Source organism: Clupea harengus, chromosome 22, assembly GCF_900700415.2.
Source record: "Clupea harengus chromosome 22, Ch_v2.0.2, whole genome shotgun sequence".
In the NCBI taxonomy this organism is placed as follows: Eukaryota; Metazoa; Chordata; class Actinopteri; order Clupeiformes; family Clupeidae; genus Clupea; species Clupea harengus.
The window spans coordinates 16,088,405-16,111,045 of NC_045173.1; the positions used below are offsets into that span (position 1 = coordinate 16,088,405).

General features: G+C 42.3%; 3 protein-coding genes across 7 annotated transcripts; all 3 read left to right on the forward strand.

Moving 5' to 3' along the window:
• Positions 1-559: 559 nt before the first annotated feature.
• LOC116218342 (dehydrogenase/reductase SDR family member 1-like) lies at positions 560-3,958 on the forward strand. Of its 2 annotated transcripts, none has more exons than XM_031559442.2 (9): positions 560-720; positions 1,170-1,331; positions 1,534-1,677; positions 1,870-1,949; positions 2,164-2,296; positions 2,760-2,888; positions 3,027-3,096; positions 3,194-3,274; positions 3,385-3,958. In XM_031559442.2, the coding sequence occupies exons 2-9, from the start codon at positions 1,188-1,190 to the stop codon at positions 3,519-3,521; spliced, it is 918 nt and encodes a 305-aa protein (XP_031415302.1). In that variant the 5' UTR covers positions 560-720; positions 1,170-1,187; the 3' UTR covers positions 3,522-3,958. The 2 variants fall into 2 exon arrangements, with proteins under 2 accessions (XP_031415302.1, XP_031415301.1); XM_031559441.2 differs by having other exon boundaries at positions 562-720; positions 1,188-1,331.
• Positions 3,959-7,458: 3,500 nt separating this feature from the next.
• dhrs1 (dehydrogenase/reductase (SDR family) member 1) lies at positions 7,459-10,956 on the forward strand. Of its 2 annotated transcripts, none has more exons than XM_031559440.2 (9): positions 7,459-7,713; positions 8,164-8,325; positions 8,530-8,673; positions 8,866-8,945; positions 9,160-9,292; positions 9,743-9,886; positions 10,025-10,094; positions 10,192-10,272; positions 10,383-10,956. In XM_031559440.2, exons 2-9 carry the CDS (start codon positions 8,182-8,184, stop codon positions 10,517-10,519), a joined length of 933 nt encoding a protein of 310 aa, XP_031415300.1. In that variant the 5' UTR covers positions 7,459-7,713; positions 8,164-8,181; the 3' UTR covers positions 10,520-10,956. The 2 variants fall into 2 exon arrangements, with proteins under 2 accessions (XP_031415300.1, XP_031415299.1); XM_031559439.2 differs by having other exon boundaries at positions 7,461-7,713; positions 8,182-8,325.
• Positions 10,957-11,095: 139 nt separating this feature from the next.
• On the forward strand, positions 11,096-17,043 carry homeza (homeobox and leucine zipper encoding a). 3 transcript variants are annotated; one of them, XM_012835266.3, is made up of 3 exons: positions 11,096-11,667; positions 13,016-13,141; positions 13,521-17,043. In XM_012835266.3, exon 3 carries the CDS (start codon positions 13,552-13,554, stop codon positions 15,625-15,627), a length of 2,076 nt encoding a protein of 691 aa, XP_012690720.1. In that variant the 5' UTR covers positions 11,096-11,667; positions 13,016-13,141; positions 13,521-13,551; the 3' UTR covers positions 15,628-17,043. The 3 variants fall into 3 exon arrangements, with proteins under 3 accessions (XP_012690720.1, XP_031415298.1, XP_012690721.1); XM_031559438.2 differs by having other exon boundaries at positions 13,016-13,125; XM_012835267.2 differs by lacking the exon at positions 11,096-11,667 and adding an exon at positions 11,674-11,883.
• Positions 17,044-22,641: the final 5,598 nt, after the last annotated feature.

Here is a 22,641-nt window from a genome sequence, read left to right on the forward strand (position 1 = left end):
TGGCCCCCTGGTCTCAGCCCACGTCCCCTGCCCCTGGGTTAAGCCTGTTACCCCCCTTCTCACGTCCACAAAGGGCTAGGAGACCGCCCCAGCGTTTTGCAGACTTTGTTTGTTCCCTCAGGGACGAGGAACTTTGTAGTGGGGGGGGGGTAATGTAACGACCTGTATGTTTAATGTGTTCATGTTCATTGTGTTGTCTGTGTGCCTGTGTCCTTGCTCTCTGTCAGCCGCAGCAGCTCATGTGCGGGTTGCTTTGCGCTGCAGGGGGCTGGCAGAGTAGCCGGGGGGCGGGGGCACCTGTTTAAGATAACGTGCAACTTGTTGTTGAGCCTCTTGATGCTCGCGGTTTTGTAATAAGGAGTCACTGTGATTTACATGTCCTCCATGTCAAGTAATAAAGTCATCATAACGGAAAACCCTCTAAGAATAGTTACTGAGATCGCTACAATACAATCTCCAAATATGAACTTAGTTTGGGTGTGCGCCGTAGTACAGTAGGAGGGACATTCATTACAATAACTAGAGTTGGCGTATTACGAAGATTACGGTAGAGAGGCAGCTCATGGGGTTTGCTTATCAGTCGTGAACTTGCACACAGTAGGCCTATGCGGTTATATGGTAATCTGGCAAAAAGAAATGACAAGTAGCCCATATCTGATTGCATATTTTGCAACAGCAGTAAGGAAGCACAAGTAAATCTCGACCCACTCGTTGATGAAGGTAAGAGCCTTGTTAGATATTGGTTACATGTTTAATGTATATCCTAGGAGCCTTGTCACGTCGAGGCAGAAGTGTGACAACTTTTTAAACGGTCATAGTCCCGTTGTCCAACTTCCCTCTGCATATCCTTTTAGTGTGTGGTCATTTATACTGAGAGTACTGTAAACTACGTAGCCTACATTGTTTTGATATAAATCAGACAATGTTGAATGCCATTAGCCTAGAGTCACAGTCCCACCGTTTATTGGTGTAAGTAAACAATGTCAGCAATGTGTTAGAAGTCTTCATTTTGATTCATCTAGTTATGTCCACCGTAGATAGCAAAACTATGACGCAGCTGAACTTGCATAACGGTGCATTCAAAGGAAGACCACATGAATTCGATATTTTCTTCCCGTTGTCGGCGCTGTTTCTCTACAGATTATCTAATATGCGTTTATCTCACACAGTATTATCCTTTCATCTAGATGGCGCTGTCTGGATGGATTTGTTTGGTAACAGGAGCCTCAAGGGGTATTGGTAGAGGTATTGCTTTGCAGTTGTCAGAAGCCGGAGCGACTGTGTACATTACTGGTCGTCAGGAGAACACCTTGAAGCTCACCGCAGCTGAGGTGAGGATGTGGCCTACACGTTGCGGCCTTAAGTTTTGTTTACATAATAATGTCATCTAAACCTCTCTATCTACGATCGTGGCAGGGTTATGCAATGGCTGCCTTTGCATTACTGAAAAGTACAGTGAAATTGACTCACACTTGTGAGACACAGCTTAAGTTTTGATGAGAGCCTTGCTTACTACTCCCTAAAATTTCACAGGTCAAAGAAAGAGGAGGTGATTGTATACCAGTGGTATGTGATTCCTCAAAAGAGGATGACATCGAGGCACTCTTTGAAAGAATAAAACAAGAGCAAAACGGCAGGTTGGACATCTTGATAAACAACGCCTATGCTGGAGTGCACGTAAGAGACACTGAGGGGGTTTCATACCACACATAACAGACACTTCTACGCAAAGTAACCCCCTCTAAATAATGCTACTTTACAATATGACTGATTTGGATAACATTAATGCAGTGTTTGTTCATTATAAAGTAACTGTTGACGGTAAAGTTGATGACAAAGCTGTTTGTTTAAGAGTGATTTATATTACAGGCCATATTTGACAACATGGGAAAGAAATTCTGGGAGACTGATCCATCCATATGGGATGCAATTAACAACACAGGACTGAGGTACTGTATTAAGTCAAATCAATAATAATAAGATGCCAGTAGACAGTACCCCTCAATATTATAAATTACCTCTGTTATTAGACAATGTGTCGTTAGATAATGTAATTCACCATAGCAACACAAAAGAGCTGTTTTTGACATGCATGGTGATAACATCACATCCTCTTTATCTCATCTGTGTAGTCATGTTAAGACTTGTTCTTATACCCTGCAGAGGCCATTACTTTTGCTCAGTCTATGCTTCCAGACTGATGGTGGCCCAGGGAAAGGGCCTAATCGTCATGATCTCTTCCATGGGTGGACTGCGGTACCTCTTCAATGTGGCCTATGGGGTTGGCAAGGCTGCTGTGAGTCCACCTGCCTATTCATTTTTATTAGCGCATCTATGTTTGCTATCAGTGTGCGTTTATATTTAGTAGTATGTCTGTACAGTCTTAGCCTGGAGAAACCCAACGCACATTCATTTTGTGAAAACTGGGCTGGGAGCGATAGACCAGAGTCAGGCTTATAAAATGTATGTATGTATGTACAGTGTATTCTCCCATTTCCATTATACGTATATGTGATGGAAATGGGAGTAAATGGGGGTAAAATCTATTGTAATTGACAACCTGTCAAGTTTTCCCTTTACTTCTGCATCTGTATATGCATATATGTTTGGCAGTATATTTATATACAAACAATTTATCATACACCCCACATTTTTCAAATATTTTTTTGTTGCAGCAATTAGGGGAATGGCTGTTTAAAGGCCTTCACTTTAACTCTTGACTTCATCCGTCTATGTGTTGTGCTGCTTTTGTGTGACAGTGTGACAGGCTTGCGGCAGACACTGCAGTGGAGCTGAAGAGCAGAGGAGTGGCATCTGTGAGTCTGTGGCCGGGTGCGGTGCAGACTGAGCTGATCTCTAAGATGGTAATCGAGAAAGAGACACCAAAGGTACTGCAGCCAGATTGGCAGATGTCTATTAACTCCCACGTGTTTTTGTAGAGGGTCAGCCAGCGAGACACTAAAATCACATTACAGTTCCACATAACTCTGAACCTTGAATGGTTTTTTTTTTGTTTCCTCTTACAGTTTACAGATGTGTTTGCCAATGGGGAGACAACAGAGCTCAGTGGCAAATGCATTGTTGAACTGGCCAAAGGTAAGCTGTAAGATGCTATAAAACCTAAGGAAAAAGTGATTAAGTGAAACTCAGTGGCTTTGTATTTGATGTGTGCATTTTCCTCTTTGTCATTAAGATAAGAACTTGATGTCCCTCACGGGGAAGGTTCTAATGACGTGTGACCTGGCGAGACGTTATGGCTTCCAGGATGTTGACGGTAAGATTAAACTCACGTTATCCATCAATTACGTTTTATGTTTATAATTATGTTTGTGATAACATTAGTTTTAAATTCTGTTTTCTTTCCCCCAACACTGACTCTTTAAGGACGCAGTGTAACTGACTTCACATCCATGAAGTTTATAATCTCACAGGTGCCTTACCTGTCTTGGCTTTCATCCATCACTCCGTCATTCCTGCGTGTACCCAGATTCATGCTCACACTAGCAAATGGACGCTTCTAAGTAAATACATGGTGGTGTGGAACAACAACAATGGAACTATTGATTTATGAAATGTAATTCTAATACTTATTTGGTAATTTTCACATTGTGTGCAAAAAGTCAAGACTGTCTAGAGGAATGGAAGGCAGTATGTTTTTTTTACAGTTTTAAAAGAATTATAGGAGCTGCAGCTTTAGCCCAACAGCCACAAACTGTAAATGTTTTACTGTCTAAAAAGCTATTTAACATACGTATAATGGTATGCTACATGTCTGTTCATTTATAACATTCCCAAGTTGTGCCTTCTGCAGAAAACTTCTGCACATGTTATGATGAATTCAGAGATAAGTGATAAGGATTTACTGGACTCAGAATAACTAGCCTTTTACAATATGTCTAATTTGTACTACCTATAAAAAAAATAAAGTGGGGGTTCTCACACTCCAGTTCAAATATCAGACCTCTTTTTATTTTATTTTAAAAGTTTTAAATTATTAACATTAATATTCGAAATCAAACAAGGCGATAGACTTATAACCGTTTTCAGGGCGAACCTGGCGAAGATGTCGAGAGACAACTCTGCGCAAGTTTATTGAACTCAGTAAGCCGTCCTAAATCAAATGGCCTTTCCTGCTGCCCCTTTCATCCAATCCTCGTCTTGCCCAGCACGGGCTGGCACACACCCTCAGCTTCGTCACTGAAGGCGATACGGGGCCTAGGCTGTGAGTTTCCTGATTCTCCGCCTAGCCTCGATTTGGCCGGACAGGGTGGAAAACAGTTTGGGATTGCCAGAACAAAAGCACAACGGACCAAAGGGCTGCTAAACACAGGGCGATGCGTGTAGTTAATGTTAAATACACTTAAAAAGAGAAAATATGTTTTTGATATAAACGAATCTGTGCTCCAAATGTAGTAGCGAATAAGAACAATTAAGTATTAGGTTAAGTTTGTTCAGATTATCATTATTTGGTGTGGAGGACACTGGAATTGTTGTCCGAGACAATCGCTCGGGGAACAGGTTCGAGGAGGGCAATTGTTTTCATTTCACTGTTCATATATTTGGATTACGAAGACGAAGAATCGATCATAAAGAATCGATCATCAAGTCAATACAGAGCGACGAGGTTGATATATTTTTTTGTCTCCACTTGTTTTTCAGTTGGCTCTTGACCAATCATCAATTGAGTAACACTCAATGGCGAAATTAAGCTGAATGGCCAATGGCCAAAATGGCCAATGAAAGCCTCTTCCTGTCCGGGGTTTGCTTATCAGTCGTGAACTTGCACACAGTCATGTGGTTATATGGTTATATATACATACATATATATGCTCAAACTGTATATATATATATATATAGGCTATATATATGAGAAGTAGCCCATTTCTGATTGCATATTTTGCTACAGCATTAAAAATAGAACATATGTTTTTGATATAATTTTTTGTTATTCTTAATTTTTATTCTTTGCCACTTGTATTCATTTTATTTGTTTTAGTCTTTCCACCTTTTACTATCTTTATTCCTCTTTTTTTATTCTTGACTGGAAAACACTTCGGTATAACTCCGTTTTTGAACGTGCTATGTAAATAAAGTGACTTGACTTTGTTTATAACAGTTCCCTCTAGTGGGCAAAACGAGGAGTTCATCGAACTACACTCCCACCTCTCCCGTTTGTCACCCTTAAAAAAAATCCAACTCATGTTATACCATGAACCATCTAATGTCTGTGGTGGTACTATCGTCAGATAATGATGACCTTGTTGAGTTTTAAGATAAAAAATAAACATTTATAAGATTAGTATTAAAAACGACCAGGGTGAAGCAGAAAAGAAGCACTATACAGTTTGCTGCCTCGGAATCCTTTCTGTGGCCAAGCCAGACACAGTCTTTGCACTGTACAATGTCCAGAACTGTGTACATTGCCATGCTTATGTTAATTGTGTGATCATGAAGTGATGAATCTATTGTAGCATGGCCATGTCGAATGTTTGCCTTTTCCCCCAAAATATAACATCATAAAGAATGTCTAACTAAGAAGTCTAACTTTGTCCTTTGGCCTCCTCCTTTCTGTCAATCTTTGAAAGGAATCCTCAGTTGTGTGGACACATTCACACCATCTTTCTCCTTCTCCCTCCTTCACCTTTGCACTCTCCCTCTCTCTCTGTCTGTCTGTTTTGGACCCTAACCCAGATTCTGCAGGTAACTCCCACTTTCTGCTCTCTGATTGACTGGAAGCCCTTCAGAAAAAAAAACAGAACTAACCCCAGCTAGCCACCACAGTTTGAGCAGGAACATGTCAGTATCCAGCATTGCTGTGGATCAGGACAACTTCACATCTGCTTTGATCTCCTGACCGACCCATCACCCTTCCCTGTCGACAGTTACTGCATGGCCTACTGGAACGACCACAACAGAGTCTGCAACTGTCAACAGTGTAGACACGCCTTCACCACAGTGCCTCTTCTTGGAAAAAACACAATGCTGGACAAAGTTGTAGAAGAGCTCAAGAAGATGGCCGTCCAGACTCACCCTCATCATCTGGCCATCTGCAGGGCTGAGGCTGGCGACGTGGAGTGTAATGTGTGCTCTGGGGTGAAGGACAAAGCCGTTGGGTCCAGCCTTGTGTGCCTTGCCTCCAATTGTTAGTTTCACCTTCAGCCTCTCCTCTCATCTCCAGCCTTCCAGAGGCATACGCTAGTTGACACCTCAGGCAAGCTGCAGCAGAAGCAGGTTGCTGGAGATCTACCGGGGGACGTGACAGCGTCTTGAGAGAGGACTGAGAGTGTGGTTTGTATCTGTTATTTGTGGAACAATGAAGTCGTAGTGCATTGACAAGTACGCTTCATGAGAATGAACCCAAAACTGAGAAAGTGTCGAACAACAAACATTCAAATGATGAAGCTTTCAAACAATGTCACATACACGTAGGATCTCCTTTCCATGACACCCATCACAAGAATGCTTGGGCAGGTGAGAGCATCTCCCTGAGGTGAATCATCTAGAAGCAATTACACATCAGTTGTTATTTTTTACTGTTAATGTATTATCCTTGGATGTTAGTGGAAATCCACACTATACATTTAGTCTCATAACATCTTTATATTTGAAAGTATTGTATGCATTTGCCACATGTATGCTAGCATGCTTATCCTGATGTATGATTCTCTCCCCTCCCTTCCCTTCAGGTACCATGGGAATGGGGATGTACAGCTGATTGTTTACTTGCTTGTTTTTTTGGCTTTTTGACCACTATGGTTAGTAATACTGCAAACATAAACAAAAAATGTGCAGGCCTTTTTTTTGAGCTGCCCATTTAGACACTGTCTCTCCTCACACAGCTCTGCCCTGGCAGCAACCGAGAACACAGACGGCATCTTGTCTGAGCTCATCCAGGCCCTTGAGGGTGCTTCGAGGTTAACGTACATTTCCCACATTTCCTCCCATGTATTTCAGACCTTACCAATTTTATAGGTTATTTACTGTAACAGTACTGAATATGAAAATTTCCAAAAATGTAAGGAACTATACTTTATGATTGTGTCTGCTGTACACTAAAAACGTTAACACTATATGATGATATATTATCATAGATTAAAAAAAAATAGTCACATTTCGATATATTTTACAGACTGCATTTACGAATGCATGTCACCACGAGTTACATATTTAACACACTTTTTGCATATCATGATGTATCAAAATATTCAACACAAAAATCTCAACTTGTTTTTCAGTTGGCTCTTGACCAATCATCAATGGAGTAACACCCAATGGCGAAATTAAGCAAGAACACATAATGTTCTGTGAAGTAGCGCACTTTTGTGTGTAGCACGTTGCAAAATATAAAACTTGTGTTCAATTAAACTTAAACTATTTCTCTCTGGTCACAAGCCGCTACTGGAGGTAACTATCTGTAGTATTATAGTTACTGGGATATTAATACAATCTCCAAATATGAACTTAGTTTGGGTGTGCGCCGTAGTACAGTAGGAGGGACATTCATTACAATAACTAGAGTTGGCGTATTACGAAGATTACGGTAGAGAGGCAGCTCATGGGGTTTGCTTATCAGTCGTGAACTTGCACACAGTAGGCCTATGCGGTTATATGGTAATCTGGCAAAAAGAAATGACAAGTAGCCCATATCTGATTGCATATTTTGCAACAGCAGTAAGGAAGCACAAGTAAATCTCGACCCACTCGTTGATGAAGGTAAGAGCCTTGTTAGATATTGGTTACATGTTTAATGTATATCCTAGGAGCCTTGTCACGTCGAGGCAGAAGTGTGACAACATTTTTAAACGGTCATAGTCCCGTTGTCCAACTTCCCTCTGCATATCCTTTTAGTGTGTGGTCATTTATACTGATAGTACTGTAAACTACGTAGCCTACGTTGTTTTGATATACATCAGACAATGTTGAATGCCATTAGCCTAGAGTCACAGTCCCACCGTTTATTGGTGTAAGTAAACAATGTCAGCAATGTGTTTGAAGTCTTCATTTTGATTCATCATGTTATGTCCAGAGTAGATAGCAAAACTATGACGCAGCTGAACTTGCATAACGGTGCATTCAAAAGACGACCACATGAATTCGATATTTTCTTCCCGTTGTCGGCGCTGTTTCTCTACAGATTATCTAATATGCGTTTATCTCACACAGTATTATCCTTTCATCTAGATGGCGCTGTCTGGATGGATTTGTTTGGTAACAGGAGCCTCAAGGGGTATTGGTAGAGGTATTGCTTTGCAGTTGTCAGAAGCCGGAGCGACCGTGTACATTACTGGTCGTCAGGAGAACACCTTGAAGCTCACCGCAGCTGAGGTGAGGATGTGGCCTACACGTTGCGGCCTTAAGTTTTGTTTACATAATAATGTCATCTAAACCTCTCTATCTAAGATCGTGGCAGGGTTATGCAATGGCTGCCTTTGCATTACTGAAAAGTACAGTGAAATTGACTCACGCTTGTGAGACACATAGCTTAAGTTTTGATGAGAGCCTTGCTTACTACTCCCTAAAATTTCACAGGTCAAAGAAAGAGGAGGTGATTGTATACCAGTGGTATGTGATTCCTCAAAAGAGGATGACATCGAGGCACTCTTTGAAAGAATAAAACAAGAGCAAAACGGCAGGTTGGACATCTTGATAAACAACGCCTATGCTGGAGTGCACGTAAGAGACACTGAGGGGGTTTTATACCACACATAACAGACACTTCTACGCAAAGTAACCCCCTCTAAATAATGCTACTTTACAATATGACTGATTTGGATAACATTAATGAAGTGTTTGTTCATTATAAAGTAACTGTTGACGGTAAAGTTGATGACAAAGCTGTTTGTTTAAGAGTGATTTATATTACAGGCCATATTTGACAACATGGGAAAGAAATTCTGGGAGACTGATCCATCCATATGGGATGCAATTAACAACACAGGACTGAGGTACTGTATTAAGTCAAATCAATAATAATAAGATGCCAGTAGACAGTACCCCTCAATATTATAAATTACCTCTGTTATTAGACAATGTGTCGTTAGATAATGTAATTCACCATAGCAACACAAAAGAGCTGTTTTTGACATGCATGGTGATAACATCACATCCTCTTTATCTCATCTGTGTAGTCATGTTAAGACTTGTTCTTATACCCTGCAGAGGCCATTACTTTTGCTCAGTCTATGCTTCCAGACTGATGGTGGCCCAGGGAAAGGGCCTAATCGTCATGATCTCTTCCATGGGTGGACTGCGCTACCTCTTCAATGTGGCCTATGGGGTTGGCAAGGCTGCTGTGAGTCCATCTGCCTATTCATTTTTATTAGCGCATCTATGTTTGCTATCAGTGTGCGTTTATATTTAGTAGTATGTCTGTACAGTCTTAGCCTGGAGAAACCCAACGCACATTCATTTTGTGAAAACTGGGCTGGGAGTCAGGCTTATAAAATGTATGTATGTATGTACAGTGTATTCTCCCATTTCCATTATACGTATATGTGATGGAAATGGGAGTAAATGGGGGTAAAATCTATTGTAATTGACAACCTGTCAAGTTTTCCCTTTACTTCTGCATCTGTATATGCATATATGTTTGGCAGTATATTTATATACAAACAATTTATCATACACCCCACATTTTTCAAATATTTTTTTGTTGCAGCAATTAGGGGAATGGCTGTTTAAAGACCTTCACTTTAACTCTTGACTTCATCCGTCTATGTGTTGTGCTGCTTCTGTGTGACAGTGTGACAGGCTTGCGGCAGACACTGCAGTGGAGCTGAAGAGCAGAGGAGTGGCATCTGTGAGTCTGTGGCCGGGTGCGGTGCAGACTGAGCTGATCTCTAAGATGGTAATCGAGAAAGAGACACCGCCCGGGGTTGACCCAAAGGTACTGCAGCCAGATTGGCAGATGTCTATTAACTCCCATGTGTTTTTGTAGAGGGTCAGCCAGCGAGACACTAAAATCACATTGCAGTTCCACAGAACTCTGAACCTTGAATGGTTTTTTTTTTGTTTCCTCTTACAGTTTAAAGATGTGTTTGCCAATGGGGAGACAACAGAGCTCAGTGGCAAATGCATTGTTGAACTGGCCAAAGGTAAGCTGTAAGATGCTATCAAAACTAAGGAAAAAGTGATGACGTGAAACTCAGTGGCTTTGTATTTGATGTGTGCCTTTTTCTCTTTGTCATTAAGATAAGAACTTGATGTCCCTCACGGGGAAGGTTCTAATGACGTGTGACCTGGCGAGACGTTATGGCTTCCAGGATGTTGACGGTAAGATTAAACTCACGTTATCCATCAATTACGTTTTATGTTTATAATTATGTTTGTGATAACATTAGTTTTAAATTCTGTTTTCTTTCCCCCAACACTGACTCTTTAAGGACGCAGTGTAACTGACTTCACATCCATGAAGTTTATAATCTCACAGGTGCCTTACCTGTCTTGGCTTTCATCCATCACTCCGTCATTCCTGCGTGTACCCAGATTCATGCTCACACTAGCAAATGGACGCTTCTAAGTAAATACATGGTGGTGTGGAACAACAACAATGGAACTATTGATTTATGAAATGTAATTCTAATACTTATTTGGTAATTTTCACATTGTGTGCAAAAAGTCAAGACTGTCTAGAGGAATGGAAGGCAGTATGTTTTTTTTACAGTTTTAAAAGAATTATAGGAGCTGCAGCTTTAGCCCAACAGCCACAAACTGTAAATGTTTTACTGTCTAAAAAGCTATTTAACATACGTATAATGGTATGCTACATGTCTGTTCATTTATAACATTCCCAAGTTGTGCCTTCTGCAGAAAACTTCTGCACATGTTATGATGAATTCAGAGATAAGTGATAAGGATTTACTGGACTCAGAATAACTAGCCTTTTACAATATGTCTAATTTGTACTACCTATAAAAAAAATAAAGTGGGGGTTCTCACACTCCAGTTCAAATATCAGACCTCTTTTTATTTTATTTTAAAAGTTTTAAATTATTAACATTAATATTCGAAATCAAACAAGGCGATAGACTTATAACCGTTTTCAGGGCGAACCTGGCGAAGATGTCGAGAGACAACTCTGCGCAAGTTTATTGAACTCAGTAAGCCGTCCTAAATCAAATGGCCTTTCCTGCTGCCCCTTTCATCCAATCCTCGTCTTGCCCAGCACGGGCTGGCACACACCCTCAGCTTCGTCACTGAAGGCGATACGGGGCCTAGGCTGTGAGTTTCCTGATTCTCCGCCTAGCCTCGATTTGGCCGGACAGGGGGGAAAACAGTTTGGGATTGCCAGAACAAAAGCACAACGGACCAAAGGGCTGCTAAACACAGGGCGATGCGTGTAGTTAATGTTAAATACACTTAAAAAGAGAAAATATGTTTTTGATATAAACGAATCTGTGCTCCAAATGTAGTAGCGAAGAAGAACAATTAAGTATTAGGTTAAGTTTGTTCAGATTATCATTATTTGGTGTGGAGGACACTGGAATTGTTGTCCGAGACAATCGCTCGGGGAAAAGGTTCGAGGAGGGCAAGCGACAAGGGTCAGGCAGCGGCAGAAGCATTGTTTTCATTTCACTGTTCATATATTTGGATTACGAAGACGAAGAATCGATCATAAAGAATCGATCATCAAGTCAATACAGAGCGACGAGGTTGATATATTTTCGGGTAAGTTCGTGTTTTGTATGTGTTACTGAAGCGTGTCTGTGGCAGTGCGCCTGTGCGGTTTATCTGACCATAAGCAGTAGTTACTACGCCACAAAAGACCAAGTTTGTGAGATCGATGGGCTATTGTCATGGACATTTAAGAGGGTGCAACTGTCTTTGTTGGATATGAGGTGCCCTTTCGGCTAGGCATTTTGAAATTTTTTACTCAGACGGATGGTAAAGTTCATTTTACTCAGCTCTCATGAAATGTGTTACCTAATTTGCCAACTGCGTCAAACTTCTAAAGCTTAGCTTAGCAATACGCTGTTAATTAGCCAGCTTTAGGGCAGCGTGAAACTGTAAACTAATCGTTGCCTGGCTATCTCCGTTTCAATTAAAAACGTGGAAAACAGTTACACCTGCCTCAGCTGCATTAATGTCTTACGAACCCATATCGTTAAACTAGGATTAGATGCTGTTATCAAGTCACGTTTGTCACTGTTGTCATTTATTGTTAGACACCGACCTAATTCGCGAAAGCCAGAGTGAAGTGAAGAAAACATGCAAATCCCTGCCAGTCTAAAGTCGATGGCTAGCTAAGAAAGTGCAAACAAATCGGATTGATGTTAAACTTATTACTGCTTTTGACTTGACGAACGTCGTAAAAGCTTACTTTAATGGACCAAACTAACAGCACTTGGTTTGTTTTACTTCCAACGTTTATTGCCATTGCTATTTTATATATTTTGGCCTCTGAACTGTACAGCGTACATCAATAAGTATTTTATTGATTCGAAGCACACCCCCTTTTAACAGAGTTACAGGTTAGATATCCTCATCCAGACAAGAGAGTTTGAGCTTTCTGTTTGTCATGCTAGTTAGTAGGCTGCAATCCATTGAATATGCATGAACGAATGTAGCAGGTGTATGAATGAATAACGCGATGAGCGTATTGATGTGGGCTACTGTTACATAGAAAATGTTGGTCATTTTCAATTCATGTAGCCTACCGCTTGTTGGTAGGCCCACAAGAGTTGGTTGATTTACTGGTGTTAAAATATTTTGGTGCAGAAGGCATTTCATGTTTGTATATGGCACGGTCCCGTTGATCACACCAGTTTCTTTTTTGGTTGAAACAATGTGGAGACTTATAAAAAATATTGTTTGGCTCATCACAGTAGCTTTGCAAAATGCCAAAATGTATGTATGAGGGTCAAACGGATATGTGTGAGACGATTAGGAAGGGCCCATAACTGTTAATAGGGTGTTCATCACATATCTGCCTAAAGCTGCTGAAAAGATAGCCACCTTTTAACACTATTAATCTGTTTGTATTGTAAAACCCTCTGTTTCTCCTTTTTTAATTCAGACTGGAATTTCAAAAGCATCGCACCTCCCCCTAGAGGTTATGCTGAACTGCCTGCCGGGTGTGGAAGATTGGGACTGAGAAAGGGAGACAAAACAGGCCCTGGGAAAGGGGTGAGCAAAGACGGGGGTAAGCAAAGGGACCCCCATCCCATCCACCCCATACCCAATAAAGTCTGTCCCCCATAGTCTGGTGAAAGTGGGGGAGGGGTAGGAGGCACAGAGAGAGGGTTACAAGCGGTTTCATGGTGGGATGGTCAGGAGCCGAGGGGGAGGGGACACAGCTGTTAGATCTGTAAAGTTTCGAGTGAGAAGTTGGCTGCTAGACTTCCTCATCAAAGGATGTGGCAGGGTGACAATGGCATTTCATGCTTAGCCAAACATCTGTGCCACTCTCACAACATGAAGAAAACAACCTATTACTACTCTTGTGTTTAGGCTATTTCATCATCACATGTTGTGATATTGTTTTTTTTCTTACAATTTTCTCCTTTTACCCCCACAAATAGAGACAAAGGGGAAGACGGTGGCACATCACCGATGGCGACACACGGTGACTTTGACAAACAAACTGGACTGGATGGGAACATGAAGGAGAAGTCTTTCAAGGGATCCTTGTCAAACAAAGAGCGAGACGGAAAGCACACTCACCCTCGACCACTGAAAGCCTCCTATTATCACAATACAAATGGCAAGCTCCAGTCACCCTCTGATCACACCGTGGCAGAACACAATGGGGGTGACAGTGGCGGCGTGGTCAGCTTTAGCACCAACCACAACTCGGTGGTTTGCCTCCCTCTAGTGTCGGAGGGACTCAAACTGGTGTGGACACAATCCGACCAAACTCGAGAGCTGGACACTGTCCCAGAGCTGGTTCAGGCTTTCAATGTGTTCCCATATCCTACGTCACGAGAACTGAGCAACCTGGCTTGCCTCTGTGCACTGCCGCTGGACAAGGTTAAAGTGTGGTTCATGGTGCAGCGCATCAAGTATGGTATCAGCTGGACTTCTGAGGAAATAGAGGAGACGCGGCGCAAGCTGGCAGGACCAGAGCGCATCAGCAAGTACGAGGATGAGGGCAAGACAGAGGAGGACAAGGAACTAAGGAAGGGATTAACAACCCATTGCTCTCCTCAGAAGAACCCAGCAAAAAGACCCCGGTATGATCCACCAGAGTCTCCAAACCCTCCGAGTACGCCAAAATTCCGCTCTTCCCTGCCACCCCCGCAGGACTCGTATTATTACCGCCACCCAGTGGATGTACCTGCCATCACGGCCACCTCTCCAGGCACCCCCGAGTCTCCCCTCAGCCTTCAGCAACAGAGGCAGGGCCGCTACAAGAAATCCAAAGCCCAGCTGGCCTTGCTCCGCAGCAGCTTCCTGCGAGAAAACTGGCCCAACGAGGCAGAGCTGCGGCGCCTGCAAGAAGAGACTGGCCTGAGTCGCAACGACATCCGCAAGTGGTTCAGTGACAGCCGGTACCAGCTCAGGAATGGACGTGCAGGACCAGGGATTACCTCGACCCCGAAAGGAGGCCAGGTTGACCCTCGGCCGCCAACCCCAACAGAAACTCAGCAGCTTCAGCCTCTGCCGCTTGTGGCACATAAGCCTCGGGACCAGGAGAATGAGGTCACACCTACGGGGCTCCCTCGTGGGAAGGTGGTCCGTAATGGTGCAAAGGAGAGTGATTTCTTTAAGAACTTCCTGTCCAATCGGCTGGAGGCTTTTGGTGAAGGCACCGTAGCGAAGGGAGAGAGTGACGACTCTGCGGACGAGCCCCCAGCTGGAATACCGAAGGATGAACCTGTGGAGCCGAAAGCCAAGGAGGAAGCCAAGAAGGAAGCCAAGGAGGAAATGCAGAGTGACGAGGACCAACCCCTAAAGTTGATTAGGGAGCCCTCTGAGCCAGAGGCGCCTACAGCGCTGCCAACCAATGCATCGTCCCCATCTCCCTCCGCCACTCCCCCACCTGCTTCGGCAGCTTTACCTCATAAACGCTCTTCAACCAGCGGCCCGTCCTCACAGAAGACAGCATCCTCGGCCAAAGCAAACCCTCCAGTCGTCTCCAGCCCCTCCTCCCCTCATCTGACAGCAGCTGGCCGTCCCCGCAAGACAAAGGAGCAGCTGGATGTGCTGAAGCAACACTTCTTGTCCTGTCAGTGGCCCACGAGCGAAGACTATACCCAGCTCGTCGAACTCACCGGCCTGCCCCGTGCTGACGTCATTCAGTGGTTTGGGGATACACGCTATGCCGTGAAAAACGGGCAGCTCCGGTGGGTGCGGGGTGTCCGGGAACAGATACTGGCAGAAATTGCACTGCAGCAAAATGGAGGAGGAGCGGGTGGCAACAGTTCCAGTGGGGTCTCCCGGGGTGGTAGCCGCAAGCGGAGATCTCAGGGGGGCAACACCACCAAAGCACCGGCAGCTTCAGCTTCAGCGGATTCTCCCGATATCAAACCACTGGAGTCATATCACCAGCAGACTGGAGTGCTGCAGGAGAAAGACCTGGATGCTCTCTGCCGAAAGTCAAGGATGAGTTACCAGCAGGTGCGCGAGTGGTTTGCGTCCCAGAAGGGGGGTGAGTCACAGCCCTCTGAACCCAGTGTTACTAACTGACTGGGCAGGCCTCGACTCTCATTCTGTTCAGGTTGATCGTTTTTTCTTCTTTTGGCTGTTTGCTCCCCTCCACCAATGCAGGGATAGAGGCTCATCTTGAGCTTTTGGACAATACTGCTTAATTTTTTTACTGTAATGTGGCCACTTATGTCTTCCAAGTAAAAGTAAATGATCCATAAATGAGCGTGAATGCTGTATCCAAGTCCATTTCTGGTTTTGAACTGGCTTAAACAATAAGCCTGTGTTGTTAGTGATGGGCATAACTGTCTGCTGTGCACTGTTTTCTTTTACCATGACAACTCTTTGGTTGTACGTATTATTATTTTAGAGCTAGACCCAAATAATTGTTACAGTTTACTATTAACTTAATATAGGCTACATTTAGATTGTTAAACACATTGGTTGGTCCTACACAGGTACTGTGGAATAGTTTTGTAGATAGCAGGACTTAGATAGTTAGGACTTTTACCATTGTGAGATCTCATTCCTTTAGACGAGCAATTCAGTTCCATTTAATCATCTAGTCCCCTGGAGACGTTTCGCACTTCCCTTGATTGGTGCAAGCCCTGATGATTATGTGGACAAATATTAAATCAGTATATATTTTGCTAGTTTGCTTTTTTAATAGTTGTTCTTTCCCCCTGAAAGTTTTTGTTTCTACCCCTAAAAAGGTGCAAAGCACTCTTACTTCCATGAAATACCCTGCTTCCACGAAAGCTGCAAAAATAAATGTGTGCCTTACATGAGTCTGTGTAACCATAGAAATAGAACTTTTTGGATCACTGAAAACACCTCATTATTAAATGTCTTCCCTTCCTCTGATATTTGAATGGTGAGGGGGCATGAGACCCCCTCCTGTGATTTTCAATGACTGTGAATTCTAAAAACCCTGAAAACACCTGGAACCTTTAGAAATAATGGTTGCAAAATTGCAATGTAAATGCATATTTAGTGCTGAAAATGGTATTAACTTTAACGAAGAAACCTTGTCCAGTTCATTTTCCGTTTAGTGCTGCTGTAACTAATACCGTTTATTTAACGAACATGATCCCAGGGGTAATCGCATTCCACTGAACGTTAGGCCTGATGGTTATTTATTGTCTAGTTTTGTGTCTATTTGAAATAATAAACACATCAATTCAGTGCTTAGTGATTCACTTTTACCATTTCTTTCCCAAATTGCAGATCAATGTCACAACATTGTTTGGGTCTTCCTTTGCAATTTTGAGGTCAATTCAAGTAAAAACATTACTAGAAATGTGATAATCTTATTAGTTAATGAGAATGGCAAAATTAAAGTGATGTGCTGAGCATTTGTAGAACCTGCTGTCACATGAACCTCCTTGAGGTCTTGTTTTGTAGTAGATGGGTCCGATGTTGCTCTTTGTTGTAATAAACTGGACTGAATGCACTACCTCTACTGGTCTGTGTCATATTTTGTATTTATCACACAGTGAATCTACTGAATATGGAACCAATATCTTTGTTCAAATTATAGTATCGAAGTAGTAACTAGCGAAACTAAGACAGTGGATGCAGCTGCATTAACTGGCGAAACACAGTCAGTAGATGCGAGCAGCCTAGGCTACTTGTAAGATCACCTCAGCGTGAATTCCAACACAAATTGGGTCACAAAGCGAGGACGTAGTCGAAATACGTCTATGTCCGTAGCACACTCACAAACCATCCCCATTTATAATAGACTATCCCCTATTAGTAACACAGGTGCTGATGATTAAGTTCTGATAGTTGGCGATTCTAATGAGAAAAAAAACATTAAGTAAGCAACACCTACGAACACTGTGAGCTGTATTTCTGAAGATAGAGTAACCAACATTGAATCAAATCTATAACTGATCGCTAATTCTAAATGCATTACTCCACAATTATCCACACCGGTGTTGTACCCAATTCAGCACCCCCGGTGTTGTACCCAATTCAGCACCCCCGGCGTCAGATGCACCCCCTCGCGGGAGCGCGCACCACTCGCTTGATCGGAAAGGAAAGCAGTTCGCCTAAACAAACGCAGGGGAAAATACTATACTACGATTTAATTATTTGTGAAAGAGATGGAAGAGAAGAACACAAGTGATTACAGTCTTTAAAACTGTTCTAAAGAGTACAAACAACCGATGTTTTTCTTCCAAAAAACTCGGATAATAGCGAACGCAAAAGAACACCTTTTTTTCTGTGGAAATATATAGCCTACCCCAGCCATGACTACAACATGAATTAACTTAATTTTGCTTTGAGCAAGTTGAATGTATTTGACACGGCGTTTCACAAGACTAAATATGATTCTAGCATTTCTTGCAATTCATAGGTTCAAAAGTAAGTGCTTTTAATTGGGTTAACTTGTATATAGGTCGAAACAATAGCCTTCTGATCCTGAATATCTCTTGATGAAAATGTAATGTGATCTATGCCTGATAGACAAGTCATAACCTATGTGTGTTTCTCACCATTAAAGGGCATATTCTCTTCATCAAATAGCTACACTTGTTTTTGTGAAATTAAACATTTTTCTTGCTGCTTTATAATAAAATATAATAAACCAATTCCACATCCACCACTGACTTATCTGTTGTCAGACTTACTCATACATATCTTGGCACCAATTGCATGCAGTTAAAAGCACCAATAGTGAGGTCAAAGGAACAAAATGATGCAGATGGGGTGCATTTCATGGCAGGCATTGTGTTCCATTTCCTGTGATATGTACCCCCAGCATAACTCTAACTGTGAAGCTGTCACATGCACTAAACTGACTCTGGTTACACATACTAGTCTCAAATGCTAGGATCAACAGAAAACAACGAGGGTACGTATCACGGCAGAGCTGGTTTCCTACCTGCCAGAATGTGCACCCCCTGTTAACTTTTACTACAAAGGTGGCACATGCATGAAACTGACTCTGCTTAGACATACTAGTCCCATGTGTGTACTGTCAAAAATATTTGATGCTGGGCTCAACAGAGAAAAAAATTAGGAGGGTGTGCATATCACGCAGGCCTATTTTCACACCAGGCAGAATAAGCACCCCCTCTTAACTTTTACTAGGAAGGTGGCACATGCATGAAACAGACTCTGCTTAGACATACTAGTCCCATGTGTGTACTGTCAAAAATATTTGATGCTGGGATCAACAGAGAAAAAAATTAGGAGGGTGTGCATATCACGCCAGGCCTATTTTCACACCAGGCAGAATAAGCACCCCCTCTTAACTTTTACTAGGAAGGTGGCACATGCATGAAACTCACTCTGCTTACTCATACTAGTCCCATGTCTGTACTCTGAAAAGCATTTGATGCTGGGATCAACAGAATTATTTTAAAGGGAGGGGGTGCATATCACGACAAGCCTATTTTTACAACAGGCAGAATAAGCACCCCCTCTTAACTTTTACTAGGAAGGTGGCACATGCATGAAACTCACTCTGCTTACTCATACTAGTCCCATGTCTGTACTCTGAAAAGCATTTGATGCTGGGATCAACAGAATTATTTTAAAGGGGGGGGTGCATATCACGCCAGGCCTATTTTCACAACAGGCAGAATAAGCACCCCCTCTTAACTTTTACTAGGAAGGTGGCACATGCATGAAACTCACTCTGCTTACTCATACTAGTCCCATGTCTGTACTCTGAAAAGCATTTGATGCTGGGATCAACAGAATTATTTTAAAGGGAGGGGGTGCATATCACGACAAGCCTATTTTTACAACAGGCAGAATAAGCACCCCCTCTTAACTTTTACTAGGAAGGTGGCACATGCATGAAACTCACTCTGCTTACTCATACTAGTCCCATGTCTGTACTCTGAAAAGCATTTGATGCTGGGATCAACAGAATTATTTTAAAGGGGGGGGTGCATATCACGCCAGGCCTATTTTCACAACAGGCAGAATAAGCACCCCCTCTTAACTTTTACTAGGAAGGTGGCACATGCATGAAACTCACTCTGCTTACTCATACTAGTCCCATGTCTGTACTCTGAAAAGTATTTGATGCTGGGATCAACAGAATTCTTTTAAAGGGGGGGGGGGGGGGGGCATTTCACAACAGGCAGAATAAGCACCCCCTCTTAACTTTTCCAAGGAAGGTGGCAGATTTATGAAATGGACTCCCCTCATCAGTCCTGTTTGTACTCTGACAAGTACAGTAGTGATGCTGGGAGAAACACACCACTTTCATGAAAATAATGTAATTGTTGAATTTAATTAGTTTTTATTTTTACACTAAATAGTATTTGCATCTGAAATGAATAGAAATGTAGGCAACATTCCTCACTCCCCACCATCGAGGCTGTCCAGCACAGAAGATGTCTGCGGAGGGCGCGCAGCATCACCAAGTACAGCTCCCACCCCAACCGTTCCCGGACTAGCAGGTTCAGGAACAGCTTCGTTCCTGGGGCTGTCTCCCTGCTGAACTCTGCACCTCCCTCCACCCCCCCGCTGAACCCTGCAACATCCCCCCCCCCTGGCACATCGACCCCCAATGACTGTACTCCTCCCAGCCTTGACGGCCATGCACCTTGACCCACCTGTTCATTTGCACTGACTGCTTTATACTGTTTTACTGTACTACCTCAATCCACTTCACTCCACACCACTTGTTCTTCACCTTTCTTAACTGCACTTTACATACTGTACATAGTCTGATCTGCACTCCCCTCTGCTATTTAGCAAAACTGCTGCTCACTTTTATAGTCATGTTATAGTCTTATATTGTACTGCACATATCCTACTTCATACTGTACATTCTCATGTCTATAGTTTTTGTCATAAAAATGCTTTTCACGGTACGCAGATGAGACTAGTATGTGTAACCAGAGTCAGTTTAGTGCATGTGACAGCTTCACAGTAAGAGTAATGCTGGGGGTACATATCACAGGAAATGGAACACAAGGCATGCCATGTAATGCACCCCATCTGCATCATTTTGTTCCTTTGACCTCACTATTGGTACTTTTAACTGCATGCAATTGGTGCCAAGATATGTATGAGTTTGATAGGTCTGACAACAGATACGTCAGTGGTGGATGTGGAATTGGTTTATTATATTTTATCTTATAAAGCAGCAAGAAAAATGTTTAATTTCACAAAAACAAGTGTAGCTATTTGATGAAGAGAATATGCCCTTATGCCCTTTAATGGTGAGAAACACATAGGTTATGACTTGTCTATCAGGCATAGATCACATTACATTTTCATCAAGTGATATTCAGGATCAGAAGGCTATTGTTTCGACCTATATACAGGTTAACCAAATTAAAAGCACTTACTTTTGAACCTATGAATTGCAAGACATGCTAGAATCATATTTAGTCTTGTGAAACGCCGTGTCAAATACATTCAACTTGCTCAAAGCAAAATTAAGTTAATTCATTTTGTAGTCATGGCTGGGGTAGGCTATATATTTCCACAGAAAAAAAAGGTGTTCTTTTGCGTTCGCTATTATCCGAGTTTTTTGGAAGAAAAACATCGGTTGTTTGTACTCTTTAGAACAGTTTTAAAGACTGTAATCACTTGTGTTCTTCTCTTCCATCTCTTTCACAAATAATTAAATCGTAGTATAGTATTTTCCCCTGCGTTTGTTTAGGCGAACTGCTTTCCTTTCCGATCAAGCGAGTGGTGCGCGCTCCCGCGAGGGGGTGCATCTGACGCCGGGGGTGCTGAATTGGGTACAACACCGGCACGAACGATGCCCGTTTGCTGCAATCGGAGATCACCAAGTTAAATTCCGTATCAGTATGCACTCTTGCCAAACATGCTAGACTTGGTATAATGTTAATTGACCCATTAATCGTGCTGATGAGATGGATCGCAAACCCTAGTATAAAGTATATAGTTTAATATTAACACCAAAAGCTACACTTGTAAATTAGTTCATAACAGAAAACCTATTTTAAAAACTTTTTCTAACTCGCCTCAGCTCTTACTCCAGGCACTAGCGATGGCACAAGCACATTTCTACCTCGTATCGACCTACTAATAGATGGTGTCACAAGTGTGCTTTGCAAAACCCTTCACACTGTTGCACCACTTGAAAAGAGAATAAGAAAACCGAAAACTCTTACACCATAGTACACTAACCAAACGTATGCACTTAAAGAAACTACTGAATAAACCACTCCACCAAACCTTCAGCTGGCATGGAAGGATAATCTTGTAAACTATAAAAAACGTTCTGATGCAAAATCAGCATATTCTTCTTCATTGCTTGAAAATGTCTCTTTAACACCATTTCTAGAACATCGAACATTGTATTCCTACAAAATTTTACAAACAGACACAAAATTCAGTCTTCTCCTCCTCCATGACCCTGTAGCCCTTTCAGGATGCACTTTGACTACCTCTGTAACACCCCCTCAACCTAGAGGATTCCTAGAATCCTTCACACCCATTTACCTCCCTGAACTCACATCCCTGATCTCATCTAAATCATCAACGTGCCTAGTAGACCCCATCCCTACAATATGCACTGCCCTTATTAAATGAGACACTACTTAAAGTAATAAACAATTCACTTATTTCAGGATACCTTCCACAATCATTCAAAGGCTGTGCCCTATCCTGGTTTAGATCTTGCCTTTCTGACCGTCTTAATTTTGTTCATGTCCACAGTCATCAGTCACAGTCATCAAATCACACCAGTGTAAGTCATGGAGTTCCCCAAGGCGCTGTGATTGGACCCCTTTGAAGCATGGATGACTAACAACATCCTGCTCCATTGCTATGCTGATGACACCCAACTTTACCTATCCATGAAACCTGATAAATTGTACATCTACCTAAGATAGAAGCTTGCCTCAAAGACGTAAAAGCATGAATGACTAACAACATCCTGCTCCTTAATTCAGATAAAACTGAGGTTATGCTTTCCAGCCCTAAACAATTGAGAACGACATTATCCAGCCATCTGCCCACAATTGATGACTCGATCCCATTACCATCCAACACTAGCATCAAAAATCTTGGTGTAATTATCAACTAAGACATCTTACTCTACTCACA